At 43.9% G+C, this 16,130-nt stretch overlaps 1 protein-coding gene across 3 annotated transcripts in view; it reads right to left on the bottom strand.

The window, feature by feature from the left end:
- The window catches only part of RABGAP1L (RAB GTPase activating protein 1 like), a 248,130-nt gene that overhangs the window by 83,822 nt on the left and 148,178 nt on the right, over nt 1-16,130 (bottom strand). For all 3 annotated transcript variants that reach the window (XM_069862589.1, XM_069862587.1, XM_069862588.1), the window contains one exon: nt 3,254-3,295. In XM_069862589.1, the coding sequence (XP_069718690.1) occupies nt 3,254-3,295 (42 nt within the window). The remainder of the gene's footprint in view (nt 1-3,253; nt 3,296-16,130) is intronic.

Below are 16,130 nucleotides of genomic sequence, written 5' to 3'. Positions count from 1 at the left end.
ACAAGCTTCATAGAGAAGCAAAGAAAACAGCATGTGTACTGCAAGGACTCTGATCATAGAATCATAGAATCACAGAATCACCAGGTTGGAAGAGACCCATTGGATCATCGACTCCAACCATTCCTATCAAACACTAAACCATGTCCCTCAGCACCTCGTCCACCCGTCCCTTAAACACCTCCAGGGAAGGTGACTCAACCACCTCCCTGGGCAGCCTCTGCCAGTGCCCAATGACCCTTTCTGTGAAAAATTTTTTCCTAATGTCCAGCCTAAACCTCCCCTGGTGGAGCTTGAGGCCATTCCCTCTTGTCCTGTCCCCTGTCACTTGGGAGAAGAGGCCAGCACCCTCCTCTCTACAACCTCCTTTCAGGTAGTTGGAGAGAGCAATATTCCACTCATGAAGGATTCTCTTGTCCAAATCAATTTCTAGGAGAAGAGAATAATTGCTCTGTTTTAACAAAGAACAAATCCTTAGGACTTGCTTTCACTGGCTTCAGAATCAGTGCGAAACAAGATCTTAGAAACACACAGGTGTTCAAGTGGTTGTTCCACAGCACCTACATTCAGTTTCGGTAAGTTATAAAGACTGGTACACTAAACTGTTTCTAATGATGAGGAGAGATTATGAACACATCTGAACAGGAAACAAAACTACTTCAGGCCTCAGAGTTTAAAATTATTTTCTTCCCTACCAGAACAGCAACTCCTGCTGAAAGCAAATCACATGCTGATTCGAAGGTACAGCATCACCAGCTCCATCCTGGCACCACAGTGCAACAGGGCTCTCTGTGTTTCTGAATTAGAATCTTATCTGACTTACCTGTACACTCTTTGTACTTGGTTTTGGCTGCAATATAGAAATTCTTTCTGAGGATCCCACCTCTCTTACCTTTTAGAGCCTACGACTGCCAGAATTGCCTATATATATAAGAACAACTGCTATAAGCAGGATTAAACCCAACTCTTAAAACTCTCAAACTTATAAAATGGCTGTAATAAGACTGCCAAAATACTTCTATTTTCTGGAACAGCCAAGGAGAAATGTTCAATTGGATAAGTAGCATTGTGGAATATATATAAAATGAAAAGACTGAGTGCTTTCTGCTAAAAGAAACTGGGTTAATCAATCAACACACAAAAATCCCTATTTGTAGTATGACACGCGCGAGTTAAGGATTTTAGTCCTTTCCAACCCTTATCACATCTTCTAAACAGTTGTTCTGTTGTTAATCTCAGCTGCAGCGTTCCTACACCGGGACATCTAAGGGAAACAACACCCTGGGTGCATCTCCAGGGTCTCAAAGCCATCCTTCTGACCCTAACCATACTCAATTCTCCCTTCCTGAAAACCTCTCCAGCCATTTTTAGCTGAGTGTAAGAACACCTCTTTTTCTTTCTTCTTCACTTTTAAGATCCATAATGCTCCTTGAATCCTGTGTCCAGTGCTGGCCCCTCACCACAAGAAGGATGTTGAGGCTCTGGAGCGAGTCCAGAGAAGAGCAACGAAGCTGGTGAGGGGCTGGAGAACAGGCCTTATGAGGAACGGCTGAGAGAGCTGGGGGTGTTTAGCCTGGAGAAGAGGAGGCTGAGGGGAGACCTCATTGCTCTCTGCAACTACCTGAAAGGAGGTCACAGAGAGGAGGGTGCTGGCCTCTTCTACTAAGTGACAGGGGACAGGACGAGAGGGAAGGTTTAGGCTGAACATTAGGAAGAAATTTTTCACGGGAAGGGTCACTGGGCAGTGGAACAGGCTGCCCAAGGAGGTGGTTGAGTCCCCTTCCCTGGAGGTGTTTAAGGCACGGGTGGACGAGGCACTGAGCGACATAGTTTAGTGTTTGATAGGAATGGTTGGACTCGATGATCTGGTGGGTCTCTTCCAACCTGGTGATTCTATGATTCTATGATTCTATGATTCTATAAGCTGGGATCTCTGCCTCTTTCCAGAATCGGTTCCTATCGCTATGGCAGCGTGCCTGTTAGGTGTTGCTTGGATGCTTGCTTTTACTTCTTTACTATCTATTGTGCCATAACCTACTAGATTTCCATTTAGCCCTACTGCCCTTAAAATCCAGAACATCAACAAGCCCCTGCAGTTGCAAATAAGATATGAAACGGGAAGAAAAGAGCACAGACTTCCCTCCCCACTTTTTACAGATTTAGATTTGTGTAGGAGCACTTCCCTGGAAACGTACATTAAACAAATGCCCTGTTTATAGGCGAATTCATTTAACACACAATGCCACTTGACACATTACCTGTGTTACTAAGTTGGATATTCCGCACCCTAACGTCAGCTCATGCCGACACCGCAGTACTCGGCCCAAGTCACCCAATCTCAAGTGCAAACGTCTGTGGTTTGAAATTCCCAGTCACCTTGTTCACAACAGCAGAACAATGTTGACAGTGTGGAACACTTTGGCTGCAGGATTTTGAGCCACAGAAGCTGAGTTTCCGAGAACTACTCTTCACCCAAGAGTTCAACTAGCAACTGTTCACCCTTTCTAGGTAAGTGGTGAGTACTTGGACAAACATTCTGGAGGACTGGGAATAGCCAAATGACGCCAGTCTGTGTCCACATCATGGGGTGGTTGTTTTAGTAGTGACAGGTTGTTCTACCCTGAGCTTTAGCCTGAATTATTTGATGGAAATAGCCCATGACTTCAAGGGTGGCATTTCAAACCACACAGCACGTGCCTGTACGTGGCCTGGATTTGAACCAGTCCAAATTGGGAGGGTTGCTGGGAGGTAACTTCGAGCGTAACGATCTCACCAGCATCCAAAGGGCCAATGGTTTACCTAGAGGTTGGGTGGGTTTGAATTTTGCAATGCTGTGTCACCACCAGAGACAGATATTCCCTATATTATAACCCAACTTCCATTTCTCTCTTGACAATACAAATACATTTGATACCAAATATTATTCAGTAACACGTTTCTTGGATATTTCTATGAAACAAATGCTGCAAAATTAATCAGAACTGTTTTCTTAATAGTAATACATGAGACGTCTAAATCCTTAGACTGTACAACTTGTTCCAGGAACTTCATTACACGGTTAAGTTCAATTAAAAAAGATCTACCATAAGTACAATTTTGAAAACATTTTTACCCAAAAGGATGCTATTTCTCCTCCGTTTCCCGCTCCTGAAGTCCCACTATTAATGCTCCCTTAGAAATGATGCATTCAGCTAAGAAAATATTCCATACAGTTTAATAAAATAAAAAATCCCACATCTTCTACTCAGTGACTTACCTTTAAGAGAGCCAGGGCTACATGGAAGATTATGTTCATACCCTGAAAATAAGAAGAAAAAGACTTCAATCAGTCCCAACATACAAATCTCTCTTCTCTGCTACTTATCGCTATGTAGCATCGCAGCTACATGCTGCAAATCCCTCGCGAATGCCTCTTTTTTCCCTGCTCCGCTTCAAAGTTCATCATTAAAGCCCCAAGGCACAGTTTCCAAATTCCCAGCTTGGGAAGATGACAGCTCTTTGGAACCCCACTGTTCCATCACTCAGGTGCTAGGGATGTGACAGGAGATCTCGCCGTCATTCCAGCACCTGTCAGTGCTGAGTTTCAGGAGCAATGCAGAACATTGTAACAAGTAGGGCATCAAAAAAAACCAGAATCAATATTCTAAGAGAAATAAATAGGATTTTTGCCAAGTACTTAGCTATGATTGACCACATGCAATCTTTCATGCTTAAACTGTAAAAATAACACAATAACACCACCCCCAAGTACAAATACACCTTTTTTCTGCTATCTACCAAAAATCAGAAATATTTCACAGGTCAGAAAATTGATGCCGGTATCAAACAGTCTGTTTTCTGGTTTGTAAAAGCTGGAAGTACATGGGTGCAGAAATGGATTCAGTGAATAATACCACGACAATATCTGATTATTTAAACATCAAAGAAAGTAAAAGTCACTCCACAACAGAGGGTTAAAAAAGGCCGCATTTCCACTTTTGTTTTATACAAAAATATATAACACCATTCCTCTGCTTTTATTCAACTTGATTTTGACAATCAAGGTGCTAAGACTAAGGGGAAAGGGAACACACACCCTGGATGAGGCTCCTTTGGAGCAGTCCAACTGGAACTTCTCTTGGGCTCCTGCTTGGAAAAGGAGCCAGAGGCAGCTCAGCCAGAGGGCACAAGATCATAGAATCACAGAATCCCTAGGCTGGAAAAGACCTTTGAAGTCATCAAGCCTAACACACTTGTCCACTACTAAGTCATATCCCTAAACGCTTCATCTGCCTGTCTTTTAAACCCCTCCAGATACCGGGACTCCACCACCTCCCTGGGCAGCCTCTGCCAGGGCCTGAGAACCCTGTCAGAAAGAAGTTTTTCCTAATGTTCAGTCTGAACCTCCCCTGGTGCAGCTTGAGGCCATTCCTTGTGGCCCCATCACATGGGCAAAGAGATCAGCACTCACTTCACTACAACCTCCTTTCAGGGAGCTGTAGACAGCGAAGAGGTGTCCCCTCAGCCTCCTCTTCTCCAGCCTAAACAACCCCAGCTCCCTCAGCTGCTTCTTGTAAGACTTGTTCTCCAGTTCCTTCACCAGCATTGTTGCCCTTCTCTGGATGCACTCCAGGAATTCGATGTCTTTCTTGCCGTGAAGGGCCCAACACTGAACACAGGATTCCAGGTGTGGCCTCACCAGTGCAGAGTCCAGGGGCACAACCACTCCCCTGGTCCTGCTGGCCACACCGTTCCTGATACAAGCCAAGATGTTACTGGCCTCCTTGTCCACCTGGGCCACTGCTGCCTTGCCCTGCTGACCAAAGAGGCTCTACGCCTACCTTGATTAGTTACGATCATCAATAGCTCTGTGTCCATCCAAATATGAGCAACCACCATCTGCAATCACCATTTGCCATCCTATGTACTTTGTTTTCAGACTGTTTTCCAGGTTGATATTTTATGGATCATCTTGTCTGCTTGTTTAACAGCATTAAAAATCTTCTTTTATAATGTCTTTCAGAGCTGATGTCTAAAAACGTTTCAAAACGTTAAAAACACACATAAGTAATTCTGTCACTGCAACACATACCACTCTGGGATAACAACAGGAATTGTTCTAAGGGAACCTTCTCCAAGAGATTTCTGCCTCTGCAACTGAGTATTTTTCCAAGCCTCCTCCTGAAAGCTCAAGACCATATTTCTATAAAAATCAGCTCTGCAGAGATTTTCCAGAGACATTCTCGAGAAGAAATTGTGGTTTTTTACATGGTGCCTTGAAGGGATTTTACCCTTAATGAGTCTTGGAAATTAGACATAATGACTATTTCAACGCTCCATGAATTACTTTGCAATTTGGCGCATAATCATCGTGACAACAAACCGACTTGTTCCACTAGAGGTCACAATTGTAGCAGGACTGAACCTTGCTTCATTATTAGGAAATCCTTCTTCCAAACGCTATAACAAATATTTGAAGTACAGCAGTTATTTTGCTTTTTCTATACCCCTTTCTAACAGAAAAAAAATGTGTGGCTGCGGATTTTGGTGATAAAAACACCAGAGCACCAGCAGCAGTCAAATAAGTTCACAGCATTCTCAGTTTGGTTCCAAATATCTGTGTGCAGTCAACAATCCGTTCCAAGCCATCACATCAACTTTTATTTCCTAACAAAGAGGATTTGATACGAACATATGATCTGTATATTAGAGGCAGAACTACAAGCCACCACGCTGTGTTTTCTTCTTACCCAAACGACTGATTACATCTTGCTATTTCATGAGAAATCTTATATCTAATGGGATTACTGAGGAATTAATGTCACGGGCATTATCTGGCACTACAAAAAAAAAAAAAAAGAATAACCCAAGAGAAACCCAAGCCAGTCTTCGTTTATTTCCCAAATAACTTTTTTCTGATCTGCCTTAAACTCACATTGTTCCTGAATTCAAACTAACCAAGTTCTCTGCTGGTACTCCTCTTACAGGATCACTCTTCACAAGGACAACCAATGTAGCAGAAATAGGTTTCCTCTTGCCTTGAGAACCCCCAGCCTTTCTTCCAGCTCCCTTGGACACAGGGCAGCTCGCAGACCTTGCAACCGGACCACCACCAGGACTTACGCCCTTGGGATCCAGCCACCCTGAGCGGTACCCCCCGGCTCAGCAATCTGCACCTTCCCTCCTTCTCCAAAGGGGACTCCCAAATCGAGACGATGGTTTAGACCCGAGGCATCAGTTGCTGCAGTTCGATGCTGACCAGCTTGGCTGCGTTGGACCTGAAGGACGAGTCCAGCTCCTGGCAATGGAGTGAACTGGAGGTGGCATCTGGCAACCTCCGGAAAGGCTTCTACTCTCGCTGGGATTTACAGCAAGATGCTTTGGGTTTCAAAAGCGGTGCCTTACTCACTCATCTTAACAACACATTTTATAACCACCGATCTACGTACTTGAGTCCAAATGCACGCGAGACAGTTCTGACATGGCCAAGTTTAATGATTATGATTATGAAAAGGAAGGCTCAGCTCATTTTTCCACAATATCTTACTTAAAATCTTGCTTCATTTACCACACGCTGATTTATAAGATTCAGCTTAAATTTCTCCATCTCTTTTGGAAGGACCAAAAATACCACCATGCACCAGACATATAAATCATCGCTAGCAATATCCCTCCAGCAATTTCATAATGGAAACAGAAGAGTACATACAAATCATCCACAGGGGGAAAGAGAAGAGAGACCGTATTAAATAAGCTTTGGATAATTACTTTTTAAAACCAAAGGTCTTATGTTTAACTAGCCATTTAGAAATAAATGCTTTAATATCATGCAGATCTCATCATAACATTTGCAAATGTTGAAGTTGTTCATAATTATCTCAACACGTGTTTTCTTTAACATACAACAGTCAAGACTAAAAATATACACCTTCAAAACAAGAACTGTTATAAGGGCACACCCAACGGTTAGGGGCTTATCATCACCTCTCCTTGCTTCTCAGTTATGAGGCTATTCTCTTGTTTTCCAGCCAGAGAGGCTTTGCTGCCAGGGAGTAACCGAAGGAGGAGCGTGTAGCCTGCCCAGCTCGCAGCCATAAAGCCCACGGGCAAGGGTCCCAGAAATGAGGCATGCAGATACGTGAGACCTCATCTGGAGTACTGTGTCCAGTTCTGGAATCAATAACATAAGAATAAGACGGAGCTGTTGGAGCAGATCCAGAGGAGGCTACAAAGAGGATACAAGGGCTGGAGCACCTCCCGTACAAGGACAGGCTGAGAGAGTTGGGGTTGTTCAGCCTGGAGAAAAGAAGGCTCTGGGGAGATCTTAAAGTGACCTTCCAGTACCTGAAAGGGCTACAAGAAAGCTGGAGAGGGACTGTTCACAAAGGCTTGTGGTGACAGGACGAGGGGCAATGGGGATAAACTGGAGAGGGGCAGATTTGGACTAGACACGAGGAATTCCTTCACGATGGGAGTGGGGAGGCCCTGGCCCAGGTTGCCCAGGGAAGCTGTGGCTGCCCCATCCCTGGAGGGGTTCAAGGCCGGGTTGGATGGGCCTTGGGCAGCCTGATCCTGCGGGAGGTGTCCCTGCACATGGCAGGGGGTGGAACTGGATGGGCTTTAAAGCCCCTTCCAACTCAAACTATTCTATGATTCGATGCTCCTCCAAGGAGCTTTTACTTAGCCCTTTGCAGATGCCAGCAATTTCTATGACAGCCTCTCCCGGAGGCTTATCTGCCCACTTAAGCATCTGCACAGTACCTTCTTTCTTCCAGCAAGTGTTATTTAAGAACTATCTTAAGCTTTTGTAGAGGCCTAGAGTGTTTTAAGAGACCTTGTTAAGCTCAGGAGTTTTGGAGAAGAAACTTCGCAAAGCAGACAACCCTTGACTATTCTGCAGTCAAGACCATAAGAGAAGGGTCAGGAAAGGGGAGATGTGAGAGTTCAGGCTACCTGACAGCCTTCTCATGGCTCCTGTTGACTGCCACATTGACCATGCCCTGCTCTACACACACTTCCATAGGACAACACCAACTCAAGAAGAAAGGACATTGATTTGCACACGAACCCATCCTACCTACAGGGATGACAGTGCTGGAATGAACACTCACCATCACTGTTAAGGTCACCGCTGAACTCATGAAGATTGCCCTACACAGAAGCACCTGCTTATTTGGATTCAATTTCAAAAGAACATAAATTCTGACAGAGATTGTAGGCGAAACTACATCTCACGAGACTGTGAAAACAAAACACTTCAGCTGCCAATGAAACATTCACTGAAATGAAGACTGGCTTAAAATAAGGAGAAATCTTATTACTTTAACTCTCTTCTACTGAGAGATTTTCACAGCCCCTTAACTCCCTCTGAAGCCCAGATTGCTTCTGCAGATAGAAGCGCTCTTTGAGGAGTCCTCACTTCGAGCCTCACTGCACTCTGAAAGAAGATGACTTTTGAAAAAGCCTGATAAGAGGATTGGAACAAAGAACAGACAAAGACTGGGAAAGAGTTGATTTTGTAGCATCCAGTTTGTATTCAATGAAACCTCAGTGAGAGAAAGGATGCTGGTGGTCAGGAGGCACATCCATCCATGTGACCCAGCAAAGCTACCCAGGGACCAGAAATAAAGGAGTTAAGGGAGCAGCAAACTAACACGCAGTACTGGCAAAACTCAGCATCCGAGTGTGGAGATGAGAGAGTTAGGCAAACAACTTAACCATGTAGCATCTGGACAGCATTGCATAGGGAACAACTTTGGAATTTATCTCCTGGTTTAAAGCTCCTCTCCAATGACAGAAGCCTTGGGAGCAGGTAGGTTATATTAAGTACTAGCATCTCTTCCTCTCCAACCCAGATCATCAGACAGATCTTCCTCTGGTTATACAGCAATTCCCTCTGCATCATTTTCACAAAGAAAAGGAAGTCAGTCTCTTAAAAAATATACAGAAAATTAATTTAATATTAGTGTCCTTATCTGTGGTGTTGTTCCTAAATACACATGACATGAAGGAGAGAACAGAGAAGATGCTGATACAACATCCTCTCAAGTTCAGCACCAGGTAAAGAAGATACATTTGAAAGTCGACCGAGCTCCTCCTCAAGGTCTGACAAGTCTCACATGACACCATTAGGAGAACCAGTCAACCTGTTCCAGCTTTCTAACAACTGAATTTCCCTTTTTTTTTTTAAGAAAGATTAGCTATTCATCCGAAGTTAATTTGACATTGTTTTGTAATTCGAAATGGTTTCATAATTAGGAGTTGAGTCGCACACTTTTTCAAAGGAGCTACAGAGGGTAATTGGGGTTACAGACTCTAAAGGAAAATTAAAATCCTATTTATGTTTTGGATTGCTTCCAGCAAAATGTTTGTTTGGCAACTCTAATACGTCGAGCGCACACAATAATCTTTAGGAATGTCACAAATGTATTTATTTGCTGACAACATAAATATATGGTCTGAAGCTCAAATTTCTCTTTGTAAATAATGCAGAGTTGGAGCACGCTCTGGAGGCTACGCCTGCTCATTAACATCTTCTGCTCTGATCCAGTTTGTAGAGCTTGTGCCTTTATTCCAGTTCAATGACAAGACAACTAAGGGACAGAACGGTTAACTTGTTCAAACAGGGCACAACATGAAATAGCTTCGTATGAGCAGACCGAACAGTTATATTAGAGAGAAAAAACGAGAAAAATTGCACAGTGATCTTTTGCTAACATACATGGGGCAAGAAGCCTCAGACAGGACTTCCCCAGGGGCTCCACATACACTGCCTACTACAAAAACTCACCAAGAAAACACTATAAGACAAGAAAGGAGTAAAGAAACTATAGAAAACTCCACCTTGAGACTGTGATGCTGCGAACAGCGCACAAACCAAATTAAACCAGTTGACTGAATTATTAGGTAAGCAGAAAACAGGGAGACAGCAAAAACGGCACCACAGGATTCGGGACTCGTTGTGCCACTTCTCTGTGTTTTGCAGCAGGAAAAGGCAGATGACAAATACTACAAGGCACCCACGAACCTGTATGAATGTGATTTAGCATGAAATGTTGTTTGGTTGGTTGCTTTTAAAGGAAATAAATGGGATTTAGGAGTACCAGTGAGTATTTACATGTTTGGGGTGACTTTCACGTAATCTGCTGCTGCAATGCTGCTCTGGCTGAATGAAGGTGAAGAGCACTATGAGATCAGTACTTTTTTCTCTCCAGCTTTCGTGACTGTTCTCAAGGAATAGAAACCACAGCCGCAGAATTTTAAGCCATTTCCAGATATCAGACCACTCCCTGACACTCGTGTTTCTGCAGCGGAGCGTTCCCAACAACACAGTTTCTCCATTTGCTTCACCAAGCAATACATGAATATTACTCCTCTGGTTTTCAAAGGTTTCTGTTACAGGGGGTTTAGACATTCCTTTCGCTCTTTCCAAACCTGATTAACATGGAGACATAGAAACAGGCCCGAATCCACGCCAAGCATCAAGGACTTTACCAAACACACACAACCAGGACAGAAAAAGCAGCCGCATATCTCTGTAGATAGAAAGCTCCACCAGCTCTCATATGGAAACAGAGAATAGTTAGAGATGCTCAGAGGAGAGGAACCTTCCTGACCCCAATCTTTGTGAGAAAAGACAAGATGGGGGGGTCAGAACATCTCTTGAAAGAGAGAGCCAGACCTCCTTCCCTCTCTACATGTGGTGATGTAACACATAGAAAAATGCATCCCTGCTTTGAATCATAGAATCATAGAATACTTTGGGTTGGAAGGGACTTTAAAGATCATCCAGTTTCCCCCTGCCATGGGCAGGGACACCTCCCACAGGATCAGGCTGCCCAAGGCCCATCCAACCTGGCCATGAACACCTCCAGTCACAGCTTCTCTGGGCAACCTGGGCCACTGCCTCATAGTGAAGAAATTCCTCCTTATGTCTAGTCTAAATCTGCCCCTCTCCAGTTTATACCCATTGCCCCTCATCCTATCACTCCAAGCCTTTGTAAACAGCCCCTCCCCAGCTTTGTTGTAGCCCCTTCAGGCACTGGAAGGTCGCTTTAAGGTCTCCTTGGAGCCTTCTCTTCTCCAGGTTGAACAACCCCAACTCTCAGCCTGTCCTTGTATGGGTGGTGCTCCAGCCCTCAGATCATCCTTGTAGCCTCCTTTGGATCCGTTCCAACAGCTTCATCTCCTTCTTATGCTCAGGATTCCAGAACTGGACACAATCCTCCAGATGAGATCTCACAAGAGAGGAACAGAGGGGCAGAATCACCTCCCTCACCTTGTAGCAACCAACATCCTGCTTCCCTGCACTCCATCTTATCTCCTTCCGAGCGTTCATTCTTCATCTTCACCCTTTCTCTGCCACACCATAGGCCTGGCCCTTGCCTCTCTACACCTTCACCTTCATCTTCCAACAATGACGCAAATGCAAAGTTCATCTTTTGATTTTACATACTCAGAAAATCCAGTCCAGCCTCAGATTCCAAGCACAACAGAATGGAAAGCGTTTTGGCAGAGGCAGACCACGCTACCATCTTTTTTAGATAGAGTCCCCAAATTAGCTTCATTTCCCGTATTTGCTCACGGAATATCACTCTCCCATTTGTGATGCTTCCCTGCAGTTATTTCTGGAGCACTTTTTGAGCTCTGCCAAGGCTGCTTAGAATACGCTGGTATTCAGATACAGCAGATGGCACTGGTGTTAAGTAAGCATTATGGAAATTTACTGTATTCCTCGAAAAACCAACCAAGTGAACAGCAACTAGTAAGTGGCTAAAATATCTCGGTCACACTGGGGAAGGTAATGCAGATTACGCTGTGACACGGCACTGGATGTCTCTCCCCTGGCTCTGGTCCCTCATCTTCAGTAACTTTTCACTTGTGGATTAAAACACTGTCCCAACTAGGAGCAGCCTCAACTCTTTCGGACCATGATGTTTAACAGATGCCTGCTGTTCACGTGAGTTATCTCGAGTTGCAGATTGTTGTGAAACTGTTTTTCCTTTGCTCGTGCTGAGCATTTATCACCAGCCTTGGTTTTCTGGGGATAAATAAGCTGCAGCTACAAACGAAAGATACATAAATTACGGATGCTCACAGGAACAGCTGGAGAACATAGTGTAAAGGGTTATGTTAAACTCTCCAAGAACCTCTTAGATGTACTCCATTAAAATGCTCTTCTCCTCAGCCCAAGCTTGAATTATTATAAATTCTGCGTTGCTTCAGAACTGAATAGAATGTTTTGTCTCCCGCTGTTCCTGCAGCAGTAACACTGCATTACATACATCCAATAATTCTGCTGTTGATTGGAATTGTATATCCAAACACCTAATATATCTTACGACTTTCAGTTTGAAAATAACTTATAATTCTTCATCATTCTGATCTAAAAGTTTTAAACATACCTATGTAGAAAAAATCAGAAAAGTTCCATCCAACACACAATCAAATATTACATCCTTTACCATTTCTTTGTACTTCTGTTCTGGTACTGAAAAATCCACAGTGGAATACAGCTGTAGTCATCAGACAATCACGCTAAAAGTAATTTCAGCATGGATTTAAAAAACTAATCTAAATCATAGAATCACAGAATGGTTTGGACTGGAAGGGACCAAGGCCATTCAGTTCCAACCCCCGTGCCACAGGCAGGGTTATCTTCAACTGCATCGGGTTTCTCAGAGCTCCATCCCACCTGACCTCGACCGTTTCCAGGGATGGGGCATCCCCCACCTCTCTGGGCAACCTGTGCCAGTGTTTCACCACCCTCAGTGTAAACAATTTCTTGCTGATATCTAGTATAAACCTCTTCTCTTTTAGTTTAAAACCATCACCCCTTGTCCCATTGCTACAGACCCTGCTAACACGTTTCACAGAATCACAGAATCACAGAATAACCAGGTTGGAAGAGACCCACCGGATCATCGAGTCCAACCATTCCTATCAAACACTAAACCATGTCCCCCAGCACCTTGTCCACCCGTCCCTTAAACCCCTCCAGGGAAGGTGACTCAACCCCCTCCCTGGGCAGCCTCTGCCAGTGCCCAATGACCCTTTCTGTAAAGAATTTTTTCCTAACTTCCCATCTTTCTTACAGGCCCCCTTGAGGTACTGAAAGGCCACAATAAGGTCTTCTCAGTCTTCTCCAAGCTGAATAACCCCAACTCCCTCAGCCTCTCTTCAGAGGGGAGGTGTTCCAGGCCTTTGATCATTTTTGTGGCCTCCTCTGGACCTGCTCCAACAGCTCCATGTCCTTCCCGTGCTGAAGGCTCCAGAGCTGGACGCAGGACTCCAGGTGTTGTCTCACTAGAGCAAAGCAGAGCAGAGGGGCAACACTAAAGGCTAAACGCTAAATACTAAAAGCAAAACATCCAGGGCCAGGAAACCTGAGCTAACACCATCGCACATCTCAAGTTCTCGCAACAGAAAAAGGTTATAAAGGCTGACACATCAGCATACGCTTGAATGGAACAAACCAGCAATACCACTGGACATTCAAACTCCAGTCTTCCAGTTGGAGTCTGAGACAACCTATTCTCCCTCTTCTTTAATTAATCAAAAGCCAGCAGTCTCAGAAAGAAATCCTTTCCGGCCTCTTTACATGAAACAGTCATGGCTGATGCAGACTTCAAAAAGGAAAGTGAGCAGGCAGAGAGCGATGGCGAAGAGGAGAGCTGCAGTCCAAACACCACAGTCGAATCGCCTGTATTCGGAAGAAAGGAAACAAACACCTGCCCCCACAGCCTTTTCCAGCTCACGTGGATGACACCGACTTCACGTCTGCACAGAGCACTGCACTAACGCAGGCAGGTTCAGCACAGAACTATACCTACGCTATACTACGAGAGATTTTATTTCTAGAAAACTCAATCTGCTGTTTTGTAAGACTTATTAAACCCCTCACAGCCGAAAGGGTTAACAAATGCAGACAACGTGTCAACAACAGGTAATTCCAAACAGTCCAATTTTTTTTCTCCTGTAGATCTACAGAAGATAAACAACGGCACACGGCATTTTATTTAATTCGCATTTCGTCTGAGTGTAGGTTTACAGAAGAAGTGGGCTTGTTCCTGACTTGATTCCTGAGGAAGTTTAATAAATTAAAACGTTAATCTGTTCCTTCTCAACCCGTTGAAGGCGTCACAGAAGTATGTGACAGTGACAGATAAAAAATAGCAGGCTATTATGGTATCTCCTACTCGGTTAGTACTAACAGGCAGAGAAGACTGGGCTTAGCGTCTGAGCGATACCATACGGCGCAGTGTTTCCTGGCACATCCATTCTTCAGCAAGACACACATAAGACAGAAATCAACCCTTCAGCGCCAATAGTTAGAATTCCTGCAAGATTTTCAGTGTTTCGCTCCGAAGCGGCGCTCCCAGGAACCACAATCCACACAATGCGGTGCCACGTCCCGGTCGCGCCGCGGTGCTCGCTCACCAGCACCAAGGCGCTCGCATTTTACAAAGATCTTTAAAAACGTCCAGCAGTCCTCATCACCATGGAGAACTTCTCCAAACCGATTATAAAAGTGATTTTATACAAGTTCTGACTGCAATGCTTGATAAATAAAGGTCAAGGAGTGACAGGACCTAGCTTCCAGCTCTCACACCTCCCACCGTGCTGCTCTGTGGTCCCACGAAAAGGCAGTTTCACTTCTCTGTTATCTGTGACATAAGATTATTTCATATTCAAAACTGATAAATAATCAGTTGCATCCCTTTCTATCTGGTTTTGATCAGAGAACAGCGTCTTAGCAGTCAAACTATTAATTTCTGTAACAAAGCTATGTAATCACTGACCCTAAAATATACAAATATCTGTCCTAGCTCAAAAAAGGCAGCAAGTAGTGTGGGGTTTTTATGTATTCCCTAAAAGAAGAGAAACATAACCCTTAAGTATTTTCATTCCCCAAGAACTGCACACAGAAATAGCCAGATCGACTTAAAATGAAGCTTACTAATAGCATCTCAAAATTCTAGGTTAATAATGGAATGACAGCTTGAGCTTTGAGCTTCTTTTAGTTTTGGCAGCACTGTGTATATCACACCTGCATGAAGTATTTTCTCTTTTAAGCAGAAAAAAATAATGAAAATCTAAAAATTAAATACTTCTAAATTGTCTGCCAACTGGTTTGGGATTTTTTTCTCTTCTAAATGCCTATTTAAGGTAACTTATTCAGTGCTTTTAAACTACATATCTTCCTTTTAAACTGCAAATTTTAAAATGCAAAATGAAGTTCAGTGTCAACTCTTGGATATTGCATAGCCTGACCCAGGTGCTGCTCTGCGCTGGGCACCGCTCTGGCTAAGCACCACGCGCTTTACCTGGATGAGCTGCCCTTTCTGAGCACGACTTTAAATAAATAATCTATACACTGAACAAAAAGAGAGAGCAGAACAGAGCAGGCTCACAAAGTGTTCGATGACATCATGTCACATTGATAGAGAAGACTGACAAGTCCAAATACAGCTCTGAATTTCATCAACAAAGTTGTTCTTCAACGCAAACAGAAATAGCAAAAGGAGAGGAGACAGATGAAGCAGTAGATGCAGGCAGCTAAAAGGAGCTTTGTAGGAAGATCTCCAGCTGATGCTGACGGGGTAAGTTTTATCTACGTAGCCAGGCTCAAAACCACGCAGTTTGCTGTAATCACACGCAAAGTCTCAACTAGATCAAGAGGTTTGTGCATTTATACAAGCAGGCAAAGCCTTACGGCACATCCCACAACACTGGGAAGGGCCTGCTTGCAAGCCCAGAATGTTCTTCAAGCATCTGCCATAGCAAATATAAAGAATTAAAACCATTTCTAGGTCAGGATGGGGCACAGATTCCCTCCTACAGTTATTGAGACAATATTCTAGTGGGAGATGTCCCTGCCCATCGCAGGGAGGTTGAAACTAGATTATCTTTAAGGTCCCTTCCAATCCAAACTACTCTATGACTCTATGGAAATGTGGGCAATTTGGGCATGGAATCACATTCTCCACAGCCAGAAGACAGATTAAAAATAAATAGGTCAGAGGAAGGCAACAGGATAAAAGGATTCAATCACAGAGGCCACAGCAAGTCCCATATTTGTATAAAATTAAATAAAACTGTTCTATCAAGTCATATTTAATGTGGGAATGGGGAAAAGACCTCGTCTGTATTGA

The sequence above is a fragment of the Phaenicophaeus curvirostris genome, chromosome 8, assembly GCF_032191515.1.
Source record: "Phaenicophaeus curvirostris isolate KB17595 chromosome 8, BPBGC_Pcur_1.0, whole genome shotgun sequence".
NCBI lineage: Eukaryota > Metazoa > Chordata > Aves > Cuculiformes > Cuculidae > Phaenicophaeus > Phaenicophaeus curvirostris.
The sequence above is the reverse complement of the archived record's forward strand: the minus strand, read 5'-3'. Positions and strand labels throughout refer to the sequence as shown.